Below are 23806 nucleotides of genomic sequence, written 5' to 3'. Positions count from 1 at the left end.
TTCAAGGATCTCCGCTTCCCCAACCTCGATTCGCACCTTCAAACATGTCCATCGAAGATTTGCAAGAGCAGATGGCTCAAATGACCCGACTCATGGGCCAACTAAAAATGGAAAATGAAGCTTTAGCGGTTGCGCAAGCCAAAAATAACCTCGATAACGAGAAGAGGATTGAAAAAATGGTCCTACAGCAAACCATGGGGAGAAAATACTTCTCCCTCGATCCTGAACCTTTTCCTGGCAAACTACCAGAAAAGTTCAGTTCATCTGACTTACCAAAGTTCAAGGCCACGGACAACCCCCGTGATCATCTACTGAGCTTTGTGAATGCCATGAACTTGAAAGGCGTGGACAAGTCCATGTACTTACCTGCCTTTCCTTTGTCCTTGGAACCTGTGCCGCTCAAATGGTACTATCACCAGGACCCTAAGCTCTTCCCCACTTGGGAAGACTTTGTCAATGTCTTCATCAAGCAATACTCGTCGAACATGGATTTCCAAGTCACCATGCGCGAGCTGGAAGTTCTCTTCCAAAAGAAAAACGAGGGTTTCACGACGTACTTTGCTAGATGGAGGGACCAGGCGGCTCAGCTAATCAACAGGCCTCCCGAAATAGAATTGGTCCAAAAATTCATTGACAACCTGGACCCGGCTTACAGACAACACCTTAGGTACCTGGGACTTGACACTTTCAAAAGAGTTTATGATGTGGGAATAAAGATCGAGGACGACCTCGCCAAAACCATACAAAGCAAACCCACATATAAGAACAACACCTATAATCGGGGTAACACATCCCAAGCCCAAGAAGTCCATGCTGTAGAAGAGACTCCCGCCCGAAGAAACCCTGGAAGATGGGTCCGAGACCGAAAGTTTTCCCCACTCGGGTCGACTTTGGTACAAGCCTTTGAAAGACTAACCAATCAAGGAAAGTTGAGACCTATAGGCCCCACCCGTGACCCTCCTGTCAAAAGCAAATATTGGGTCGAAGATACTTACTGCAAATTCCATCAAGGAAATGGGCATGACACTGAAAACTGCTGGAACCTAAAACATACGATCCAGGACATGATAGAGGATGAAGTGATACCTCTCCCTAACGTTGGCAAACCCAACAACAACAAGAGCCCACTCGGCTCTTGTCACATCTCTCTCGACCAACCAGAAAATTTCGACCCCACGGTGTATATTACACCTCAAGGTGCACCACTCGCTGTGGTCCCTATGGATTGAATCGAGAGGGAAGTGTGCGGTGTGTGGAATGATGATGCTGAAGATATTTACCTATCTCAAGTGTCGGGCCAGGACCTCTTCACTGAAACTTGGCCCGGGTATGCTCTCATTGACACCACCCCTCAGGAGCCCGAGGTCGACAACCTCACCCGATCCGGAAGAATATACCAACCGGATATTCACCCACCTCCTATGGACGACATCCCGGTTAGGCAAACTCCTGAGAATGGACGGTACGCCACCGTCGCAGAAGTCACTGAAAATCCTCTCCTGAAACAACTAAAAAGAACCAAGGCCGAGATTACCATCTGGGATCTTATGTGTACTTCAAAGGAACATCGCGAAAAGCTTATTCGCTCACTTGACCTCATCTCAGTACCTACAGATATCACACTTGACTCATTGGTTAGCCATGTCACGAGAGATGCCGGAGAAAAGGTCATAGTTTTCACCGATAAAGACTTACCCAAAGAGGGGGGTGCTCACAATAAAGCCCTTTACCTAGTGGTTGGATGCAAAGGACAAAACATCCCCCTAGCGCTCGTAGATAATGGTTCGGCGGTTAACGTCTGCCCATTGCGAACCGTCCATTGCTTGGGGCTAGGAATCGATGACTTCCAAACCTCCACGCAAGGGGTACGAGCTTATGATAACTCCCGAAGGCCTGTATTGGGAAAAATCAACCTTACCATACAAACCGGGCCTGTGGCACGCACCACGGAGTTTCAAATAATCGACATCAAGCCCACTTTCAACCTCCTCTTGGGGCGACCTTGGCTCCATGACTTAGGAGGTGTGGCTTCTACCTTGCACCAAATGGTTAAACTTAACCATAACGGGGTAATACTAGAAATCCGCGCCCCTCCTCTCGACGTCAGTTGCACTATGGTTGGAACGGCCGAAACTGCAGACGACCTTTACGGGTTTCAAATAGAAGAAACAATCCAGTTCATCGAAGATTATGACCCAGCATTCCTAGACCCGCATGCATCCCGAGTCATCCCTAGAATGCTGTTAGCTCAAGGTTATTTCCCGGGACCCCATTGGGCATAAGGAAGAAGGAATACACATTCCATCCTTTTCCCGACAAATCTACTCCCTTTGGCTTAGGTTATGAACCAACGGAGGAAGATATTGCTGACCGCCTATCTAGGTTACGCCTTAACAAAGCCAAACAAACCACCCTCCTTCCCCCATATCAAAGGACCCTTAACGGGATGTTCGTTCGGGAAGGAGAAGAACACCCATGCTGTGATTTTCCTGAACCCTTCGTTCAGGATGGCTTGCTAAAACCCAGATTTGAAATTTTCCATGACTGCCACACCTTGGATGAGGCACCCCACCTCACCAAGACTAAAACAGCTGAAATATTGGACAACCAGGCTCTATGGACATTGTTTAACGAATCGAGGCCTATGGAGAACGAGACTGTGATGACTACCCTAGCTTTACAAGATGAAGGTTTCGATCCAACCCGGTTAATCTCTCCTGCATCAACACTAGAAGAGGTCGAGAACGGATGGGTGAAGACATATCAGTGGGTCAATGCAAAAGGAATGGAATTCAAGATGAGTACCGGTGAAGGACCGAAGTTTTATGAGACTAAACCCCAGGCTTGAGCCACATAGAGCACCATTAGTAAAAAACGCCTAGTAGTTCTTTAGATTGATAGAAAAAAATAATAATAGAGACTTTAGATGGTCCTAAGGCCCCTTAGAATATGGGTCAGTTTTATTTCAGTGTGTTTTCCTTACTTTCCGAATCAATAAAGGCGTAATATTTCTCCTAAAATTTTTATTCTAACACTAAATAAACACCAAATGTACTTGCAAAATACAAAAATAAAGAGGCGGCCCACTCCAGGCCCAACAAACAAAGCCCACTCGGTTTTGAAATAGTGCCATGGGAACCAATTCCCGAAACCCACAAAATAAACCACACCATCCCATTCATATCCCCAAAACCTAAAAAGCCAAACCAGTGTCATCATAAGAGTCAATCCATGCAACCCAGAGTCAAAGGAAATCAAAAATCCAAAACAATACAAATGTTACCAAAAATCAGATTCATAAAACATAGATTCCATCATACCCTTCACTAACAACACCTCAAAAACCTACACAAAGATCTTCATAACTTCCGCACCCTAACCCCATTTTCAAAACTGTTTCGAGTCACGAATAGAAAAAATTGATTCGGACAAAAACGCATTTCACGCTAACAGTCAAAAAGCCTCCAAAGTAGCCTCAAAATCGGCCTTTAAATACGAGCAAAATATCAAGGCACAAATTAAAAGAGAAAGAGAAAGAAATGCAAGAACATGTGAAGCAAAGCGTCAAAAATTGACCGCCCAAGTCATTTTCAGCGCCCAGGGCTGGGCGCCGAAATTTCTGACGCCCCAGCCTGGGCGTTGAAACTCTCTGCCTGACAAATTTTTTTTTCCAGAAGTGCTCGTCATTTTATCCGCACACAACGGAAAAATAACGAACACTAGGGGGTACAGTACGTATCCAAATAGGCTTACCAACCAAGAATATAGCCATACAAATTAGTCGAATTTCGAATTTCATATTTTACACGACTTATGGCAAAAAAAAAATTGCAGATGAAAATAATGATAATTCTTCACTCATTTGACCGACTAAGTAATATGTTTCCACCTCATGGCATATCTACCGAAATCCGGCATACTAGAACTAATTCAAAAGCTAGAACTACGCGCGACCTGATTCTGACAAGATACGTAGGCAATCCTTACCAAGGATTCGGTCCAAATAAAAAAAAAAAAATCTTTGTGCAAAAAGTGTTAGACATATAAAATACATAAAAAAGAGGAGAAACAAAAATAAATGAAAATGAAAACTAAAAATACGCCTTTATTAAAATATAATAAGAAGGAAAACAGAGTGCTAAAAATAAAAACAAACACGACTGAAATAAATGGAGGGCACCTACACCCTAGCAAGAACTACACTACTCTAGTTCTTCTGGATCATCAAATAAAGTCTTGTAGAGGGCAATATTCGCAGGATCCACCCCCACAGTCTTCTGCGCTGCCCCAATGTCAATCTCCATAAGAACCGGCTCCTGGACACTAACTTCCAAAGATGCCAAGGCTTCAGAAACATTCTCAGTTATAGCCCGCTCAGCCTCGAGGGCACAGGCAATGGTGGGAGAAGGATTATTATCATCAACTAGACTAGCCACTGTTTCTACAGGCGGCTGAGCCTTCCTAACCCATACATTGTTCCGGCGACGATCTCCGCGAGAGCTTGCATTTCTTTTAACAACAGCAGGCCCCTTCATGTTAGGCATCTTTTTAGGCCTGAAACTGGAACGGGGAGGAACTTCCTTTCGCTTTCGATCAGGACGAGCTTTCACAGTCTTAACACTATAGGTACGAGGTTTGGCAGAATCAGGACCCTCATACTTAACACGAATACGAGGTATCAAAAGCTCAGCCGGCTCCCCATTACGAGCCTCGGTCCTCACATCTTTGTCATCGGAGCTCATCCACAACTTGTAGTTTTCAGAAAGACCCACAAAGCCATTTGTAGCTACGGCCCAACGCGGGAGACCATCATAATACTTAGCCCACGCTAAGACCCGTGTTTGTGAAAAGGCCGCTACCTTAGGTGGTACCGTATCAGAAAAGGGGATAGTCTGCCTTAAACCATATTGACGCATGACTCGGTAAGGGAAAATATAAATGGGACGAGATAGCCCCAACAAAGAAACATAAATCGATACATCAGAACCCCCTGTCATAGTAGTCAAACCCCAGCATGGTACCACCCACTTAATAGAACAAATTCCATAAGTAAAAAAGGAGGTCCATTCGGCCTCGTCCTGGCCTTGGTGCAAGTATTTTCGGTTACCCAAGGCTATAGGGCGATAATGTTTAGGATCGGCAGGAGCTTCCAAAAGTCTAAGCCGTTCCGCAACCCAAATCTGCAAAAACAGGTACGATCGAATCAAAAGAATGAAAAAAATGGTCCCTGGGGCGCAGTTTCAACGCCCAGGACCAGGCGCCGAAAACTCCAGCGCCCAGCCCTGGGCGCTGAAACTCAGCCCCAGGCAAAAAAAATATATGCAAAAGGGACATATACGTGCGCAAGGAAAAATCGATCACCTGCAGTAATAGGGGGCTTCCCTTAAAATGTTCTGATTTGGCATCCTTCTTCAACTCATCCGCACTCAGCAAAGTCTCGGCAACAACCAACGGCATGATAGAATAGCAACTCTCCATCTGGCTAATCAAGGGGATCAACCTTATGTCACCGAACTCACCATTGTTATTCGATAGCAAATAATGATTCAACAAGCAAAATACAAGGGCTCGAATATTCAATTTATGTTCGGTCATATTCTTACTAGGCCTAAAGTGATGTTTTACAAGTTTTGCCAAGTTAACCTTATCATCTACAACAATTTCAGCAAACATGTTATCATCTAGCCCTAGGAAAGCCCTTATGGTTGTTTTACCCCCTTCAATAGTGCCAGGGGTAACAGGAGTAGCATTAGTAGGATAACCAAGGATCGCAGCAAATTCATCGGGCAAAGGACATATTTCGTTGCCCCGAAAGGCAAAAACATGATGATCGGAGTCCCAAAAGCTTAGGGCAGCATGCAGAAAGTTATAATCAATATTAATTTGTTGTAAGCCTAAAAGTGCCTCTAAGTGGCATTCTTTTAACAAAACTTTTTCTGTGGAAGTAAGGGCCCGTAGCCAACGCCTAACAGTCCGTTGGAGTGAGAAAGTAGGGATCGACATGGCAAAAGCAATGAATAATTAAAGCACAACAAAAAGAAAAGAAAGAATTTGAGAGTAGTAGAAAATAGGGACGTATCTATCCCCTATATATAGCTGAACGCACCCAATGACATCCTGATCCCATTCGGAAACGTGTTAGGAAATCCGAAAGTCAAATATTACCAGGAAAGGACTTTCAGCGCCCACGGCTGGGCGCCGAAATGTTTAACGCCTGGCCTTGGGCGCTGAAAATGCAGCCCAAGGCCCAGATTTCACAAAACAAGGAACAGGAAAGGACTTAAGACCGTGTTGCTAAACACGAGGCCCTATTGCAAGTAGGATCAAGCCCAAAGCACCTTTAGCTCCCAAATAAGCAAGAAAAAAAATATAACATTAAAACTTGGTCGAAACATAGACTCGTCTCAGAAAATGCTTATGTACACTTTTCAAAAAAAAACAAGTTAAATATCATGGTCATTCTTTGAAACACCAAAAATATGTGTCGTCAAGTCATTGGTTTTCCAAATAAAAAATGTTTGTCTGTCAAAGGGTTAATCTGGGCCAAGCTAAAACCGGATGTCGCCTGAAAACTAAAGTCGCACTCCACGGCTTAGCTAAAGTAGCACACTACTATAAAAGGTCGCTCGCAAATACGAGCATGACCCCAAACATGATTACAAGATGCGAAAAACAACCGACGAGCCCCAATGCCTGGGGGCTCGCGAAAAAATAGACTCCAACAAGGAGCGCGCGATCAAAATCACATTCCTGGACTACGCCATACACCATATCATGTTTGGATATCTCAAAAAAGAACAACAACAGGTTCGACCTCATCGAAAGGATGTCACTGACACTTGTGCACGGTCCTCTGATCAAAGACCAAGTCGAGCCGCAAAGACTAGCTCAAAATCACGAAAGCAGACGATCGCAAGACAAAGATCTGTCTAAACACGTTGTCAGCCCACGTTCAGGTTACAACTAAATTCGAGCGTCCCTCGAAAGAATTCGCTCTTGCAAGAATGAATAAAAAGAAATTCTCAAAAGAAATCACAAAGAACCAAAGAAATAGGAACTTGCCCATCTTCAGTCGGCAAGATCGCATCACCAACCGCGCGAGTTCCCAAATCGAAAAAACGAATTCAGGGACGTCCACCCTTAGCGGACAGGGCTCGCCCACCCTCAGCGGGCGGGGTCTGCGTCACTAGCCGCGCAGGTCCTTAGTTTTCGAAAAAATAAAGTCTTCAAAATTAAAACAGGCTCGCCATCTTCAGCCGGCGGGGTCTACGTCACAAACCGCGTAGGTCCTTATTTTCAAAAAAAGCAAAACAAATTTCAAAATAGATTCGTCCACTTCTATCGGACGGGGTGTCCACCCTTAGCGGACAAGGTTCGCCATCTTTAGCCGGCGGGGTCTACGTCACAAACCGCGTAGGTCCTTATTTTCAAATTTCAAAAACAGATTCGTCCACTTCTATCGGACGGGGTGTCCACCCTTAGCGGACAGGCTCGCCATCTTTAGCCGGCGGGGTCTGCATCACTAACTGTGCAGGTCCTTAGTCGCTGCAGCGATAACTTTCTCTGGTTTTCCCTTTTCCAAAATTAAAAGGATTGGTTTTCCGTTTTTTCCAAAAAAAGAGCGATGTGCTGGATTTTCCTTCGTTTTACGTCCCATAAAAACAAGGGGGTTTTCTCGTATAGCTAGCCCTGAAAATGAGAATCTTTAAAAACACTTTTACCTCGTGATTGGGCTTGGCCAGGCCCAATTTCACTTTATAGCTTTGATTTCGAAAACATCTGTAGCTACTCCCAATGACAAAGTGAGGGAGTTTCTACGCACCTTTAGATCCTTCCAATGACAAAGTGAGGAAGTTTCTATACTATCAGTGGACAAATCCCAATGACACGTGAGGGATATGTCGACACTTCAAGTGATGACCCTTAAATCAAATGTTATCACTCGGGGGCTCGTGAGACCCTCGCAAAGCAGGTCACATATACCATGGCTTGTGTGACGCACTCCGTCTAATACTTTGACCATTGTCTTACTCCAAGACTCAGTCAAAGTGGGGGCTAACTGTAAACACCTACTTTTGTCCCCATTCCCGAAAGGGAAAGGTTCGATGATGAAAGCATAAATCTCTACTTGACAACGCATCTCCTATAAAATAAACGAATCTCAATTCCCCTTTTCATTTCACCCGAAACCTGCTATTTATGGAAACCTGCTAAAAATAGTAACTGCCGTAAAAGGTAGCTTCTAAAAGTGGCAAATCATAAAGGATAGAAACCTGTCAGAATTAGGTGTTGCATTCCAACATAAATCCTAAAGAGATAGAAAACTGCGAGAATCCTATTCCTAATATGATTCGGAAATAAGAGTTACGTATTAATTAAAATCCTAACGAGCCTAGAGTTCGTAACGGGCCCAGACGCATTCCGTCATAAAATTGATACGCGCTAAAAGACTCGATTAAATCTCAAACTCTACGGATTTCAGGAATCCGAATCTGACTAAAGAAAACAGCCCAGCCCCTATTTTCAACGCCTGGCTCTGGGCGGCGAAATCTTCGGCGCCCAGGCCTGGGCGCTGAAAATACCTGGGTACGTGTTTTTTCCTAATTCTTTGTGGATTAGAACTCTGCAATTCTATCTTTCCACGAACTCTTCCCTATAAATAGACCCCTAAATTCGACGTGAAGAGAACACACACAACACATAATTATATTCTGAGTATTGACTCCAACCCTTAGCCTAAGCCTCACGCTGCGAAACTGTTCACGCGTTCTGTCGCAATCGATCCATAAATCGAACAGAACGTATCCTGTCCCATAATTGAGATTCGTTAAATAAAAAGGAGAAATAGCAAAGTCAAAGTGGTTAGTTTTCTGAGAACCGTGACGCACCTCTCAAGGGTGCGTCGTAATGTGTCCCTTTTCGATGATTTAACTGCTTTCCTCGCCCTTTTTATGAACTGTTAAACTAACCTAATCTGATTGTTCTATCACGCCTAACAATTATAATATTTTGGGAAATTGGATTATCATGCTAGGTCCCTTAATGCAATCTAAATCAGATAATCGCGATCGATCTAGTATTATATGTTGCATATTGCTAAAATCAACTCAGATTAGTTTAATAGTTAACGCATGTCCCTTCAATTATTTATGCTGAGCTAGTAAGGATATCCTGCCTCTGGAGTTATCGACGAGCGAAGTACTCCTCTCGGTAGTTACAGTTCCCCGAACCCTCAATCTCTACCTTGCGGGTGTATGTTGAGAGATCCCCACACCAGGGATCACAAGGGAACCTACGGCCGTCGTGGTCAAACATAATTGCACTCCCTTTATGTCACGATAACCGGGTTTTGTCAGTTTTTCTCATTGTCGTTAAAAACTGAATGGCGACTCCTATATTACTAGTCAATTGGGTGTAAACTCACAGGAAATCCAATTACACTTGATTGAATAAAAAGAATCGTCACACCCACGAGGGACGAGGTCACGCATTAGACTCGTGCTTTTTCGACCCCCTCACAGTGGCGACTCCACTGGGGATAGTGAAGGAAATACTCGTGCTTGTAGGTAATCAAAATAGCCGAAGGGTGAAACGATCCTACCCCGCGTTTATTTCCCCATCTAGTTGGGACGACCTGAAAATCAACATATTAATGTGAACGGGCAGAACCGCATAACGAATCTCGGCTCCCTCGGGAGTTGGGACTAAGGATACCTTTTCCGGAATTCATTTCCGATTCGAACAAATATTTAATATTTCCCGATTCCAGAATTTATTTCCGATTCGAACAAATATTTAATATTTCCGATTCCGACAATATTTCCGATTCCGGTAATATTTCCGTTTCCAACAATATTTCCGATTCCGGCAATGTTTCTTTTTCCGATAATATTTTCCGATACGTACCATGTTTCCGTTTCCGGAAACATCTACGACTTTGATAATATTTATATTTCCGTCATGATCCATATTTGCGTTTCCGGCAACATCATCATTTCCGGAGCATTCTATATTTTTCCTTTTGACGATTCAGCTCCCACTGGAACCGAGATCCGCCGTTTCCGAATGTTCACAAAAGGAGTACTTAATGAATAATATATTCACTTAAAAAATTGATCTGTTCACGTACTATTTGTGTGACCCTACGGGTTCAGTCAAGATTAAGTTGTGGATTAATATTATTAATTTCACTCGAACTGAAGCGGCCTCTAGCTAGGCATTCAGCTCACTTGATCTCACTGAATTTATTAACTTGTTTAATTAATACTGAACCGTATTTATTAGACTTAGTATTGAATGCATACTTGGACCAAGGGCATTATTTCCTTGAATCTCCCACTTGTCCTTAGGGACAAGTGTGCATTTCCTAATTCCATTGTCGCTTGATGCCTGCTCATGAACACAAGGTAATAGTAGTCATCTTTATTATGTCCGGAGGTATTTCTCGGTTTCAAAGTTCAACTGATCAAATAAACAGATAATCATAGCCTATGATTCATCTGAACACGACCATGCATTTTTCAGTTTCTAGCTCTCCGAGTGGCCTTGTACAACTTTCAGCATCTCATCCCGATTTATGGGAGGACAATCCCAATCTTGTGATCTTGAGTTTAGACTTCGTTTGATAGGTGATTACCTGAGCGTTGCCGTTATAGTCTCCTTTTATGGTGCGATGCTTGACAACGTCAAAGTAACCAGTTCTCAAACAAGTAATCTCAAATCACTCAGGTATTGAGGATTAGTGTCTAATAATGTAATGAAATTTACTTATGACAGATTTTCATCTCTTACAGTAAAGTTTCATAGGTCTGTCTGATACTAATCTTCTCAAGTAAGTATCTATGCAAACGATTGCGACATTGCCATGTCCACATAGTTCAAGAAACAGAACTACTAGTCATCTTGCATTCTAGTCGTCTAGCGTTTTCTATGCGTCCACCTTTATAGAAAACTTCCGACCAGGGACCATTTTCAACTTTTGACATTCAAGTTCACTTGATAGACATTTCTTAGTCACATGACTGGTCCTGATAGTCTATCTTGAATATATCGTCAAATTGAAAGGACTCATCATTTAATACTAAACCAAGATTAAATGGAATACGAAAATACATTTCATATATGATAAATGTTCAACCCCAATGTTTAACAACCATGGGCCTCGAACCCATTTTTAAAACAATTAGTGGAATTCAAAACTATGCTTGATTTCCAGTGCCACAATGTGAGTGTTGTATTTCACTTGTTAAATCAACAAATACTCACCTTAGAGCATCTACAATGGTAAGCTAATTTCTAAATTAGCTTGTCATGCCACATAATATTTCAAGCTATTTTCCTTTCTAGCTAGTTAGTACCCTAGTGGTTAGCTACTAGCTTGATATTTAATGTAGTCATATTTGTCAATTAATATTTTAATTTAATATTTTTTCATTGGCCAAGTTTTTTCAATAAGCTAATTTGCTTGGTCAAGCTAATTTATTATTTCAACTCTAATGGTCAAGCTAGTAGCTTGGAATTTCTAAAAATTGCAAGCAAGTCCCTAGCTACAACCATTGGAGATGCTCTTATATAGGATAACAAAGTTATAAAAAATATAAAAGATGAAAAGATATGGAATACCAATAACTTTTTTTTACAGTTAGGGTCATTAAGAAAAATAAGTACGGAGTAATTAAACTCATAAATTATAACCGTTTCATAGTATTTGGGGGTAGGAGAGAATATTGAATACAATTTAACGAGGGGATTAAACTAAAAAAAACTGAAGAGATTAACATACTTACTACATAGTATAATAATTAAATAAAGAATTGATTTCTAAGGGAGAAGATGAAGGGGAGATTGAAGACGAAGGGATTAGATCATTACCCAAAGCTCGGTTGAAAAAGGAAAAGAAAGGAAGAAATGGAGGGAGGAAACGAGAGCGTGACACGTGGACTTAATGGTTTCGGTTTTTAAATACTAGGTATAGACTAGGTATAGATGTAATAAATATTCACAAAATTACGCTTTCGTCATATATTGCAACAAGTGTTTTAACTCAACAAGGCTTGCGTCGCTTGTAGGCTTGTAGCGTATGGGAAAACCTCCTCCCGATAGATCACAATGGGTAACGAGAGCTGTAAGAAGTCTTGATAAGTTTAGCCAACTCCCTCAACGCATTTCACGTATCCGTTATGTTAGTTTCTTATAGCCTGTAGAAAACAAAAATATTTAAAAAAAGGCCAATTTTATGGATTATTTACCGTCTTCTACCAATTCACCAATTTGGAGAGATATTTTAAAAGGTCGTCGGATTTTAGCAAATGGTTTGATTATGGGGATAGGAAATGGGAAAAGCACTTCTCTTTGGTATCATCATTGGGTTGGAAATGAACCGTTATATAAGCTTATGACTAGGGATGTCCCGGATTCCAAAGCCCATTGGTTTGTCGCCCACATCATTTGTGATCATAAATGGTACTTGGAGGATATTAGACACCTTATCTCTGAAGATATTTGTAACTTAATTCTAGCTACTCCTTTGTCTAATCATAATCAAGAGGATTTTATTCGATGGAGATTTTCTAATAGTGGTAACTTCACCATAAAGTCAGCTTATTTCTCGATTTGTGAGCCTCTCTGGAACCCTAACCCTAATTCCTTTAATTGGAAAACTTTATGGAAAGTTAAATGCCCTTTTAAATATAAAATGCTTCTTTGGAATGCAGCTCATGAAATTCTGCCAGTAGCTGATAAAATCTCGCGTTTCATCCCCAACTTAGTTCCAAGCTGTACTAGATGTGATTTAGGTGCTGAGAATCATTTGCATCTTTTTCGAGATTGCTGTGAGTCTAGTATAATATGGAACTTTGTTTTTCAAAGAATCGGCTTTGCAAAGAATATCAATCTAAGTTTGTTTTTTAATAGTAATTTGAGTCAGTGGATATGTTTTAATATGTCTCAAGGTATGGATTGGAAAGTTCTGTTTTGCGTTTGTTTTTGGCATCTTTGGAAATCCAGGAATATGGCAGTCTTTGATCAAAAGATGAAAAAAGTTTTCTCCATTTTTAACTCAATATTCGTGGATTTCTCTGCCATTAATCACATTTTGCAGGGTAAAGGAAAGGCAAAAATTAGCCATGCTGATAGGCTAAGCAAGGCTTGGAAAGCACCTCCAGAAGACTACATCAAGCTCAATACAGATGGAGCCTGGAAAGCAATTAACAAAGCAGGTGGTGGGGGTGTTTTTAGGAGACCTTCTGGTTCCTGGTTTTTGGGTTACTCCTGCAAATATTTCTCTGTTTCCCCCTTGGCAGCTGAACTAGATGCTGTTAAGGATGGATTAATTATGGCGGAGGAGTATGGAATCAAGAAGCTAAAGGTTGAAACTGATGCTATCTCTTTGAAGGTTATGCTGGATACTTTGGATCAGAATTATCATCATGAGCTGTCTCCAATCATCAATGATGTTGTAAGCTTGTTAACAAAATTTGAGAGTGCAGAGTTCATGCACATCCCAAGAGCAAATAACACTGTTGCACATGAACTTGTTGCATATGGAATGAATATGTTAGAGAGAAAGAAGGTGCATTTTGTTGTCCCAGAATTTGCAAAAGTCGTTTTTGAGAAAGACTTTCACATTATCTCCCCTCGTGCTGGTGTTGAGGATCCTTTTCCACCTATTGAAGATGATGGAGAAGTGCTGGAGGTAAACGATTCAACCATGGTGGAGGATATGGATACCACAGAAGATCACTACTTGGTAGGCTCTATTCCAATCTCTGTGAGGCAGGATGGAGTAGGCTCTTCTTCAGGTGCTCACAACGAATCAGACTTTAATGGAAAGAACAAGGATGGGGAAAGCCATTCTGCTGGAAAAATAGAATTAAGGAGTCTTTCTTTCTTCACCTAGTTGGATTAATCAGTGAATATGTAATTTATGTGTTGTTTGTCTTTTGGACCCTAGGTGAAGTTTTTGGTTTGAACGTAAGTAGGCTTAGCAATAGCTATAACCGTATCTTTTGGGCCGCAAGTTTTTGGGTTTGGGCCATTGTAGTTTGTGAACTCGTCTCCGCTGCTGCGGTTTAATCTAATATAATTCTCAGTTGTGTGTTAAAAAAAAAAAAAAAAAGCATCCACAAGATTAGCAAGATACTCATTTCTTTTTTATGAAGCAACTTGCTCCTTATTAGAGCTAGATTATTTTACTGGCTCATGGGAGAACAAAGGGGAGTATCAAAATTCATAAACAATCAACTGTACTGTGACAAGAACCAGGAAGAGATCTGTCATCTGAAATAAGAAGAAAACTGAATCTAGTTCCCAGAAACGGTCATCTGAAAGTCTGATACAAGAGTCCAATAACTCTTGAAGCAAAGCAACACATCATCACATCTATGGAAAAAAGGTAATTTATTCATGTCAACAGCTTAGCTCACTAAAGCACTACTCACAGAAGCATGACTATACAACTGATTGATGCTCCTGCAATTCTGCAAATTTACGTCCACGTGGGCCATACCTAACTAAGGGGCCATTTGGTTGGGGGTATTCATCTAAGGGTAAGTTCCCTTTGTTGTTGTTGTTTGTTAGACGTTTTTAGTCATTCCCTTAACCCACTTTTCTTTTTCACTTCCCCCCAAAGGCCTCTACATTGATAACCCCCCCCTCCGGTTTTTCCAGTCCCTTTCTTTCAACCTCGAAACACCATCCAGCACCTACAGACCCTCACCGCCAACCCACCCACCGTGGATCCACCTAAGACACCGTTGCACCACCCACCCGGAACCACATTACTACTGTCGACCCACCATCCCACCATCATCCACCTCCCAAACCCACTCACCGTGGATCCACCTACAACTCTACAAGACAACGTTGCAACACCCACCCGGAACCTCATTACTACTGTCGACCCACCACCCACTATCATCCACCTTCCAAACCGCCAGCAACACCCCCAAAACCACCCTTCAACACCGTAAAGAAGTTGGTTAAGTGGAATCCACATGGACGGAAAATTGGATTAAATCCGTCAAAAAGTGGTGAATACAAAACGTTTCATGAAATTAAGGGGTGAAAAATCCCTAAAATTTATCCATTGATAAAAAGTAATACGACATCTACAAGTGAAATTTGAATCTAACAAATTTACAACAAAGCGAATCAAAAAAAGCTCCCCCCCCCCCCCCCATCAAAACTACAATCGTTGATAGATCTTGCAATGCAGTATGTCTCTGGCACGTAACAAAGGTTCACATAACTCTGGAACATTCAACCAACTAAACTAATAAACAGAGACATACTACACCAATACCATATAGTTTTATTGAAATAGAAAGACTACCAGAATTGATCTAAGAAAATGGGTCAAAAATAGTCTATTTTCTGAAGAAATAAGACTATTTTTGGCATAAAAGACCAAAAAAAAGTGAAGCACTAGGAAGAGGAGAGGGAGAGAGGAAGGGGAGAGCAACTAGATTCTTGGATTAATTAATATAAAGAAAATTGGGAATACAAAATCCAAATCCAACATGAAAAAAAATGATGACTGATGACACAAAATAAACCAAATCAAACATGAATGATGACTGCTAATTCTTATTTAAACCTTAAAGTTCTCTCATTCTTATACAAAACTACTCCGAACTGTCATGATATCTCGCAGGTGTCATATTCATATTAGCTCAAAAATCCACCGTACAACAACAAATATTTAGTTAACTATAGGTTGGAAAAAGAAATGGCATGGAAAGAGAAAGACCTGCCAACTTATAATTGCTAAAGAAACCTTCTTGAGCTCAAACTCAAGGATGTTAATTCCACAACAATGATGTTGCTCAAGTACTGCATTATAACGTCAATACTTGACTGAAACCTACCATACCAGTGGCTTGTAGCAGATAGACTAAACCAACTATCTAAAAATATAACTTTTGAAATACAAATCACGTCAGGTGAAGAAGGGTTTCAATCATAAATTGTATATAATGGCAAATAAAAGTGAAATAATAATGCCAAAGCTGCACTCCCAGCTACTGTGAAAAGCTAATTCTAATTTATTTTTTTTGGAAAATACATACACCCCTCCATGTTCAAACTAACTGACCAAAATCGTCATAATGAATGACACTTGTTTATACAGAGACTATATCGAGTAGGCTTGTACCAACGTAGTGTCACTAACAAGAGACAGTTTCTCAAAAGGTTGTTATGAGCTTGAAAAAAATCACAAAGCAGTGAAACTTAACAACTAATACATGTAGGGATCCAATCATTCAACACGAAAATAATAGCTTAACTCAAACTAACCTGATCTGCAACAACTTCAACAAGCTCCAATTCATGAACATGCCATTGTCTAGCACTGTCTGAAGTAAGCATCAAAACCATCAGCACATAACGTTTGTCGACAGCTCTGGCCAATCATTAATTTGGAAATTAGAAAGATGAAGAAGGGGCACACGCACAGCAACCACCTCTCCAGGCATGCACTTCGTAGAAATAGGCCGGATTCTAGCAACAGCATGATGGGAGCTAAATACTTGATTTATTACTGGATGCTGTATGGGAACGGTAAATCCAACAGGATTTTGTTGACGGAGTGTATAAACTAATTGAAGTTCCAATCCGGTTCGCGTTGGCATCCATAAAGAGAGCCAAAGTTCTACCAAGCTCAACAAGAGTGGTTTTAAGGATTGTATGCCGGTCAAGCGTACTTTTCATCTCATGAGTCGGCATCCTAACATGCCTCCCCGTTTCTTCTTGGGTACGGATGAGGCCCATCACTCGGTCCAGACAGCAGCCTTTTTTATGCAAAAACAATTCCCTTGTTTTCACACTTAATAAATACGGAATTATATGCAAGAGCATCAGTACAGTTGCACACGAGACAGCAGCGGTTAAAACCTTAGTGGTAGTCATAACAATTTCAACTGCTATAGTATGTATTCTATAAGTCCAAAAATTGATTAGATGTGTTGCTCCACAAAGCACTATAAAAGTACCAAACTGCACAAGCACCCATCTATATCGAAAACAGCTGATTTTTTAACAAAGTAAATAAACTCCAATGGGATTGAAAAATATGCAAGGGCTGTGAAAAAAATCAGATATATATTGATACTTCATCAACAGATCATCATGAGGCCATTACGGCACAATACAATTGCAAGATTCCATCTAGAACAAGCAACACGAATCAACTGCTGCTTTCTAATGCCTGTGGAAACACACAAATACATCGAAACGATCAACTTTCATCCAAAGAGGTTCAAAACAAACCTATCACAGCACTCTCAAGAAAAACCTACATCACTAGTACACATCCACTATGCAAAAATGCAAATTGGCACTGTCACTCACTCGAACAACTACTTCCACAAAGCTATATGCAAAACACTCAATTAGAGCTAAAAATGAACCCAGATGATCATATCTCCGAAACACAGAATTATCGAAATGGGTCGTTATCACATATCACAAACAGTCCACTGTACTGAAAAGTAAAACTAACACATATAGTAAAAACAGTAGCTGAAGCTTGATCAACCAATTGCACCACTCAAGCATATTTGCACCAATAACAAATTCAGTCACTCATTTCAAAGTAATCAACTTTTTTTCTTCCACAGTTAATAACTTAATATGCTAGCCTTAATCCTCAAACCCCCCCTCCCCCAACGTTATTTGCTTTTACGCTACTATTACTTCCTTCCCAATTTGATGTTCGCATACTAGTATTATTGTAGGATTGAAGTTGGTTCAAATATGGTCAATTATTTGAGTCAAAACAGAAGCCAAATAGTTTCCAGATATAGTTTGTTTGTTTTAGTGTGTTTAATTACATTCCCTTTTTAGGGGTGCAAATCAACTACAAATTTGAGATTGTTGGATTTTGGTTCCTATTTCATCCATTTGTTTAAAAATAATATACTAAATTGATCATATACCTGTAAGTAGATAAAACCCAGAAACTGAAGCAATCAAGACACCCTCACAACCATCTTGTTTTTCTTCCCAGCAGACAGCAGCAGAACCTTCCCATCTACAATATCATGAGCCTCAATTTTCTTACTTTCACTATCAATTCGGCTGTTATTCAGATAAAGCCCCCCTTGCTTCAGCATACGACGAACAGCAGACTTACTCTCAAGCAAACCCGAGAGAACTGAAATATCAACAATGGAAAGGTTTAAAACTTCATCATAAGCTAAAGAACAGGAGGGCACATCTTCAGCAATCCCCTCAATTGTCTTCCAGTCCAATTTGGTATCAAAACCAGGCCTCAATGCCTCAGTTGCCTTAATAGCCTCTTTCAACCCTTCTTCCCCGTGAACAAAACTTGTTAGTTCTTCTGCAAGCCTTCTCTGAGCTGAGTTAGGCACATAACCAGGTCTCTTCATCTCTCTCCCAATTTCTTCTATTTCCTCTATTTCAAGGAAGGTCAATATCCTCAAAAACCTCACCACATCAGAATCTGGAACCGTGAAGAAATATTGATAAAATTTGTAAGGGGATTGTAATGCAGGGGATAACCAAATAGCCCCTTCCTCTGATTTCCCAAATTTGGTCCCGTCACTCTTCAAAAGAAGAGGAAATGTAAGTCCATATGCTCCTTCTGCAGCCAAAATCTTCCTAATTAGCTCAGTCCCTGCGGTTATATTCCCCCATTGATCACTACCACCAATTTGGACAGAAATCCCCTCATTCTTGTAAAGATGAAGAAAATCATACCCCTGCAATAACTGGTAACTAAATTCAGTAAAGCTCATCCCTTGCTCTGATTCTAACCTCTTTTTAACACTCTCTTTAGACATCATCACACCAACTCTAGCATACTTCCCCACGTTTTTTAGAAATTCAAGGAAGCTAACATCCTTCCACCAATCATAGTTATTCAAAATCACAAATTTATCATCACCGAATCTACTCAAAATGTTATTCAATATAGATTTAATACCTTTGATGTTTTTTTCTAGGGTTACATCATCCAAATCTGGCCTTTCTGAGGACTTCCCTGATGGGTCCCCAACACGGCCAGTGGCGCCCCCAAGTACAGCAACTGGTTTATGGCCGCATTTCTGAAACCAAGAGAGGACAATTATACCAATTAAATTCCCCAAATGGAGGCTCTCTGCCGTTGGGTCAAAGCCGCAGTATACCTTCAGTGGCGGATGGCTATCTTTCAAGGAACAAGCAGAGCGGAGATTTTCACTGGTTATAGATTCAATGAGGCCTCTTTGCTCAAGGATTTCGACCACATTTCGGGTTATTTGCCGGTCCTTGGTGGTGGTGGCAGTGAGTTCACGGGATAGGGAGGCTTGGGTTTGAAGAGGGCGGCGTTTGAGGGGAGAAAATAAGAAATTGGAGGCATTAGTCGAGATGGTATTGGTGGGGATCCTGGGGGCCAATGAGAAGAGAGATAAACAACGGCGGTAAGCAAGTAAGGATGTTGAAGCAATGGGTACTGTTACAATTGCAGTCATGGATGGATTGGTAGAGAAGAGTAGAAAGAGATCAATCAGGATTCAGGATTCAGGATTCAGGAAGGTGATGTGATAGAAAAAACAACAGCCGCAAGTCGTCTCCGGTGAGGGTGGACAAAAATATCCGATCCGAAAATCCGATTAGGTATGTCAATGAGCGGATACACTCGCGAACAACTTCTCTCAAAAAAAACACTCGCGAACAACTTGTGAACAAGCTTAGTCAAAACTCGTTTGTTAGTAAATAAACGAGCTTGAACAAAATTTTAAGCTCGTTTAATAAATGATACTAGCTCGAACAACCTATTGTTCGTAGGGATGGATGAACAACCTATTCGGGTCGGATGAAGCTTCACCCGCATCCATCCGTTTAACAATTCGCTCCACCCGCATCCATCCGTCACCCGCTTAACCCGTCATCCGTATCCACCCATCCACCATCCGCGGATGAAGCGGGTGGATCGGGTGACTAATGGATGAATATTTTATATTAAAAAAAAAATCAATCAACACCGATATATATTTATTTTTATCAATAAAAATTATTTTGTATAATAAAAGTTATAAAAATAAGAACAATTGGTTTGGAAAAAAAAATTACAACAAGAAATTAAATTTTTTTCTTAAATATTTAACATTTTTATTAAAATTTTGGAAGAAAAATATATTAAACGGGTGGATGGATGATTAACGGATGGAGCGATCATCATCCATATCCGACCCGATCCGTCACCCGCATCTCATCCGTTTAGTTCGGTTATCCATCCATTTAATAATTGCGGGTGGATCGGATTAATGAATATCCATTTAATATTGCCATCCCTAATTGTTCGGCTCGTTTAGGCTCGCGAACAACTCGTTCATGTTCGTTTCCAAGCTCGTTCATGTTCGTTTATAAGCTCATTTAAAAGCTCGTTTATATTAAATTTCTAAAAAAATGTTTCTATAGTAAATATAATAAAATATTAACAAATAATATATTATGATATTATTCATATAATTATGCTAAAATTAAGGGTAAGAAATTAACAAAATACTAGTATACTACCGAAACTACCAAAACCGTATATGTTTACTATTCTTATTTCTTCAATCAAGGATGTATTAATATTCTTAAAGGTCAAAACCCTTAAGTTTATGTTTTAATGTTTTATAAATTTTGAAAATGATATTTCTCTTATTAATATGATCGTTTAAATTCAATCTTGTTTGTTTATTAAGGCTCGTTTGTTAAAAGCTCGTGTATTAAGGCTCGTCTGCTAATAGCTCGGCTCGACTCGAGCTTGAACTTAAACAAGCTAATCGTGAGCTAAACTCGAACAACGAAAAACTTAAATGAGCCAAGCTCCAACACGAAAATTGAAAGCTTGGTTAAGCTCGGCTCGAACTCGAGCTCAGAAATTTCTTATCAAGCCTAGCTCGAACAACCAAATACTCGGCTCGGCTCGGCTCGTTGACATCCCTAAATCCGATGATCCGATTTTGATACCCGGTCCGATTTTAAGATTTCGGATCGGATAGCCGAAAAAAATTCGGATTTTCGGATCGGATTCGGATCAACTTTTTTTTTAATTCCGGATATTCGAAATATCCATAATATTTCAATATTAAAAAAACACAATAGAAAAATCCGATAATCCGATCCAAATTTTCGGATATCTGATCCGATTTTATGGTTTCGGATATTTCGGATCGGGTATCCGGAAAAATGTAGTTTAAAACGTGATTGTTTTTTTAATTTTTTAAAATTCGTATAGTTTTCGGATTTTCGGATATCTGATCCGAAAAATCCGATCTGAAAACTCCGGATATCCGAAACTTTCGGATTGGATTCGGATCACATTTCCCCGATCCGAAAATTTCGGATCGGATCTGATGTCCAAAATTGAATACCCCTAGTCTCCGCCTCTAGCTCTCCGCACAATGATTAGTGAGAATTTGTGTACGATAGGTTGCATGTACGATTTCAATCCCAAATTCGTAATTTGTACTCCGTAATGTCTTTGATGCGGGTTCGCACACAAAAAGACAATAATTATGGTTTACGACATTAGTTAAACAAGCATCCATAAAACCTGGCGTGACCTGACTCTAATGAGATCATAACCCTTTCTAATATATGCTTCGATTTAATGATACAGGTTATCCTTTCACGCTTGCCAATATCTCTAATTTTGTAATCGTAAAAACTATTGAATATTGATATTCCAAAAATACGTACATATCGATACGAAACAAACAAAAATATCACACGCCTCTATTTTTTCATACTCATACATCACAAATGATAGTCAAATTGAAATTTATAAATAGCGTCAAAAGTTAAAGCGTAACCACTGATATGATTTCGAGGAAGTAAGTCACAACACTGGCAAATCACTAGATCAGAACCTTCGGTAACCAACCAGTGAGTTTCACCAGAACCTCTTCAAACTCATAGCCCACATGTTTCGTACCTCTTCAAACTCATAGCCCCCATTCGCTGCTTGTAGACGTTGACGTGCCTGTAAGGGTCGGATGTTCCGTCGTAGAGGGTGGTCCAAATAGGTAGTCGTAGCTGGTGCAGGACTGTTACTCTGGCGATCGCCTCGCAAAATGGTGATGCTGTGTACCCGTCGGTTGGTTCTGTTTCCACTGGTGCAGGTGCTCCCGGTAGCTTGATCATCAGTTTCAACATCATCGAACATTGCTTCTTCATATGCGATTCCATCTTGTTCAGGCGGCGGGTCACAGGGTCGATCAGGTGTTGCTCCTTCTTCTTCTTCAAAGGGTTGTTCGTCGGAAGGGATCTTCGAACTCGTCGAGCATTTCAAATGTCAGCTTCTTTGGCTTTCCACCGGGTTTGTAACGCGACTGGTATTTGTTGCTCTTTGCGTAGTTCTTTCTGGAGGTTTTCAACAGATGTTTTGGAGGACAGATTTTCGAATGCGAGCTGCTCGTTCTGGGCCAGGACGTGGGCGTTTTCTGCTTTCTCACGAGCCAGCTCTGCTTGGGCCTTGTCGTAGGCCGCCTTTATCTCTGCGAGTGTCATTGTAATCCCCCGTAAATTTATAAATTTTATTAATGTATTTTAACATATAGTTAATTATATTTAAATAGAATTTACGAATTTTAGAAATAAATATGTAATTAACGAATATTTATTTTTATATATTTTAAATATTTCAACGATTTATGAAATCAAAAATAATTTTAGAATTTTCCGTTGAAAAGAATTAGAATTACAAAAACACGTTCGATTGAATTTAGAAAACAATCCTAAGCGGTGTTGATTCAAGTTCTAAACTAAATCCTAACTCTAGCCCAATTGGGTGAAGCCCAAAATAACAAAAAGCCATAACACTTTACTCCATCCTCTTTCTATTTCACGTGAAAAACCAAAAACCCCAAAACCCTTTCCCTCCTCAATTTCACGTAAAGAAAAAGAGAACAGAACCCCCTCCTTCAATTCTCCCTCACGCTGCTTCCCTTGCTGCTGCCCAGCCGCCGACCACCTATCGCCGCCGCGACCACCGTCCTCGTGTCGGTAATCTCTTCTTCCTTTCGGTTTTCCTTTTCTTGATTTGTTGTCCCTTTCGTTTCTCGCCTCCCTAATGCTCGTGGTTCTGTTGCGTGAGTCAGCCGCCACCGAGCTGCAACCACCACCGCCCTCCGTGCAGCGCCAGCCGTGCCACCAACCGCGTTCAACACCGCTGCCCAGCTGCCGGTATCTCTCATTCTCTCACCTCTTGCTTCGTCCTTCCCTTTTGCCCCTTAACCGTGTTCTGCTTTCTTGCACAGCACCACCGGCAACCACCGTGCAGACACCACCGTCCGCCGCACTCCTCCGACCAGTGCCGCCGCCCATCTCTGCTGCCGCGCCGCCCTGCCCGCCGGCCAACACCTCCCTCTCTCCCATTTTTGGTTATTTCTAAACCCTTAAAACTAATTAATGTTTAATTATGTTTTAATAATTTGATTTATTATCTTGAATTAAATTTATAATCTTTATGGTTTGAATATGATTTTCAGATTTGGTGTTGATATTAAAAACGAATTAATTTTCAGTTTTGATTAATTAAAATTAAGTTAGGGCTTAATCATGATTTATTAATTTGAATTATGTTTTCTTGAATTAAAGTTATGGGTTTTGTGATTTAAATTATAAATTTAAGATTATATGAATTTTATAATAAAGTTATTAATTTTCAGATTATCTAATTACATTGAAATATTGGTTTTTTATTGTTTAAAGTATGAAATTCAAGGCTTTTATGAGTATTAATCATGATAGGTTGAGTATGAATTATTGAATTGGTTGTTTTGAGATACTAGGAACGTAGATTGACCTTGGT

General features: G+C 40.6%; 2 protein-coding genes and 1 pseudogene across 4 annotated transcripts; all 3 read right to left on the bottom strand.

Annotated features, from left to right (window-relative positions):
* Positions 1-3873: 3873 nt before the first annotated feature.
* Positions 3874-6016, bottom strand: LOC130467015 (uncharacterized). The gene is made up of 2 exons (XM_056835524.1): positions 5362-6016; positions 3874-5180 (listed from the first exon to the last, which is right to left on the bottom strand). The coding sequence occupies exons 1-2, from the start codon at positions 6001-6003 to the stop codon at positions 4203-4205; spliced, it is 1620 nt and encodes a 539-aa protein (XP_056691502.1). The 5' UTR covers positions 6004-6016; the 3' UTR covers positions 3874-4202.
* A 10004-nt stretch (positions 6017-16020) lies between these two features.
* Positions 16021-17166, bottom strand: LOC110779192 (ethylene receptor 2-like; annotated as a pseudogene).
* LOC110779191 (tyrosine--tRNA ligase, chloroplastic/mitochondrial-like) lies at positions 16021-19594 on the bottom strand. Of its 3 annotated transcripts, none has more exons than XM_056837083.1 (2): positions 17937-19594; positions 16021-16825 (listed from the first exon to the last, which is right to left on the bottom strand). In XM_056837083.1, the coding sequence occupies exon 1, from the start codon at positions 19470-19472 to the stop codon at positions 17970-17972; it is 1503 nt and encodes a 500-aa protein (XP_056693061.1). In that variant the 5' UTR covers positions 19473-19594; the 3' UTR covers positions 16021-16825; positions 17937-17969. The 3 variants fall into 3 exon arrangements, with proteins under 3 accessions (XP_056693061.1, XP_056693062.1, XP_021839418.1); XM_056837084.1 differs by having other exon boundaries at positions 16021-16790; XM_021983726.2 differs by lacking the exon at positions 16021-16825 and adding an exon at positions 17015-17206 and having other exon boundaries at positions 17937-19593.
* Between the last annotated feature and the right edge of the window lie 4212 nt (positions 19595-23806).

Source organism: Spinacia oleracea, chromosome 2 (assembly GCF_020520425.1).
Source record: "Spinacia oleracea cultivar Varoflay chromosome 2, BTI_SOV_V1, whole genome shotgun sequence".
Classification (NCBI taxonomy): Eukaryota; Viridiplantae; Streptophyta; class Magnoliopsida; order Caryophyllales; family Amaranthaceae; genus Spinacia; species Spinacia oleracea.
This window is presented reverse-complemented; position numbering and strand designations above follow the sequence as displayed.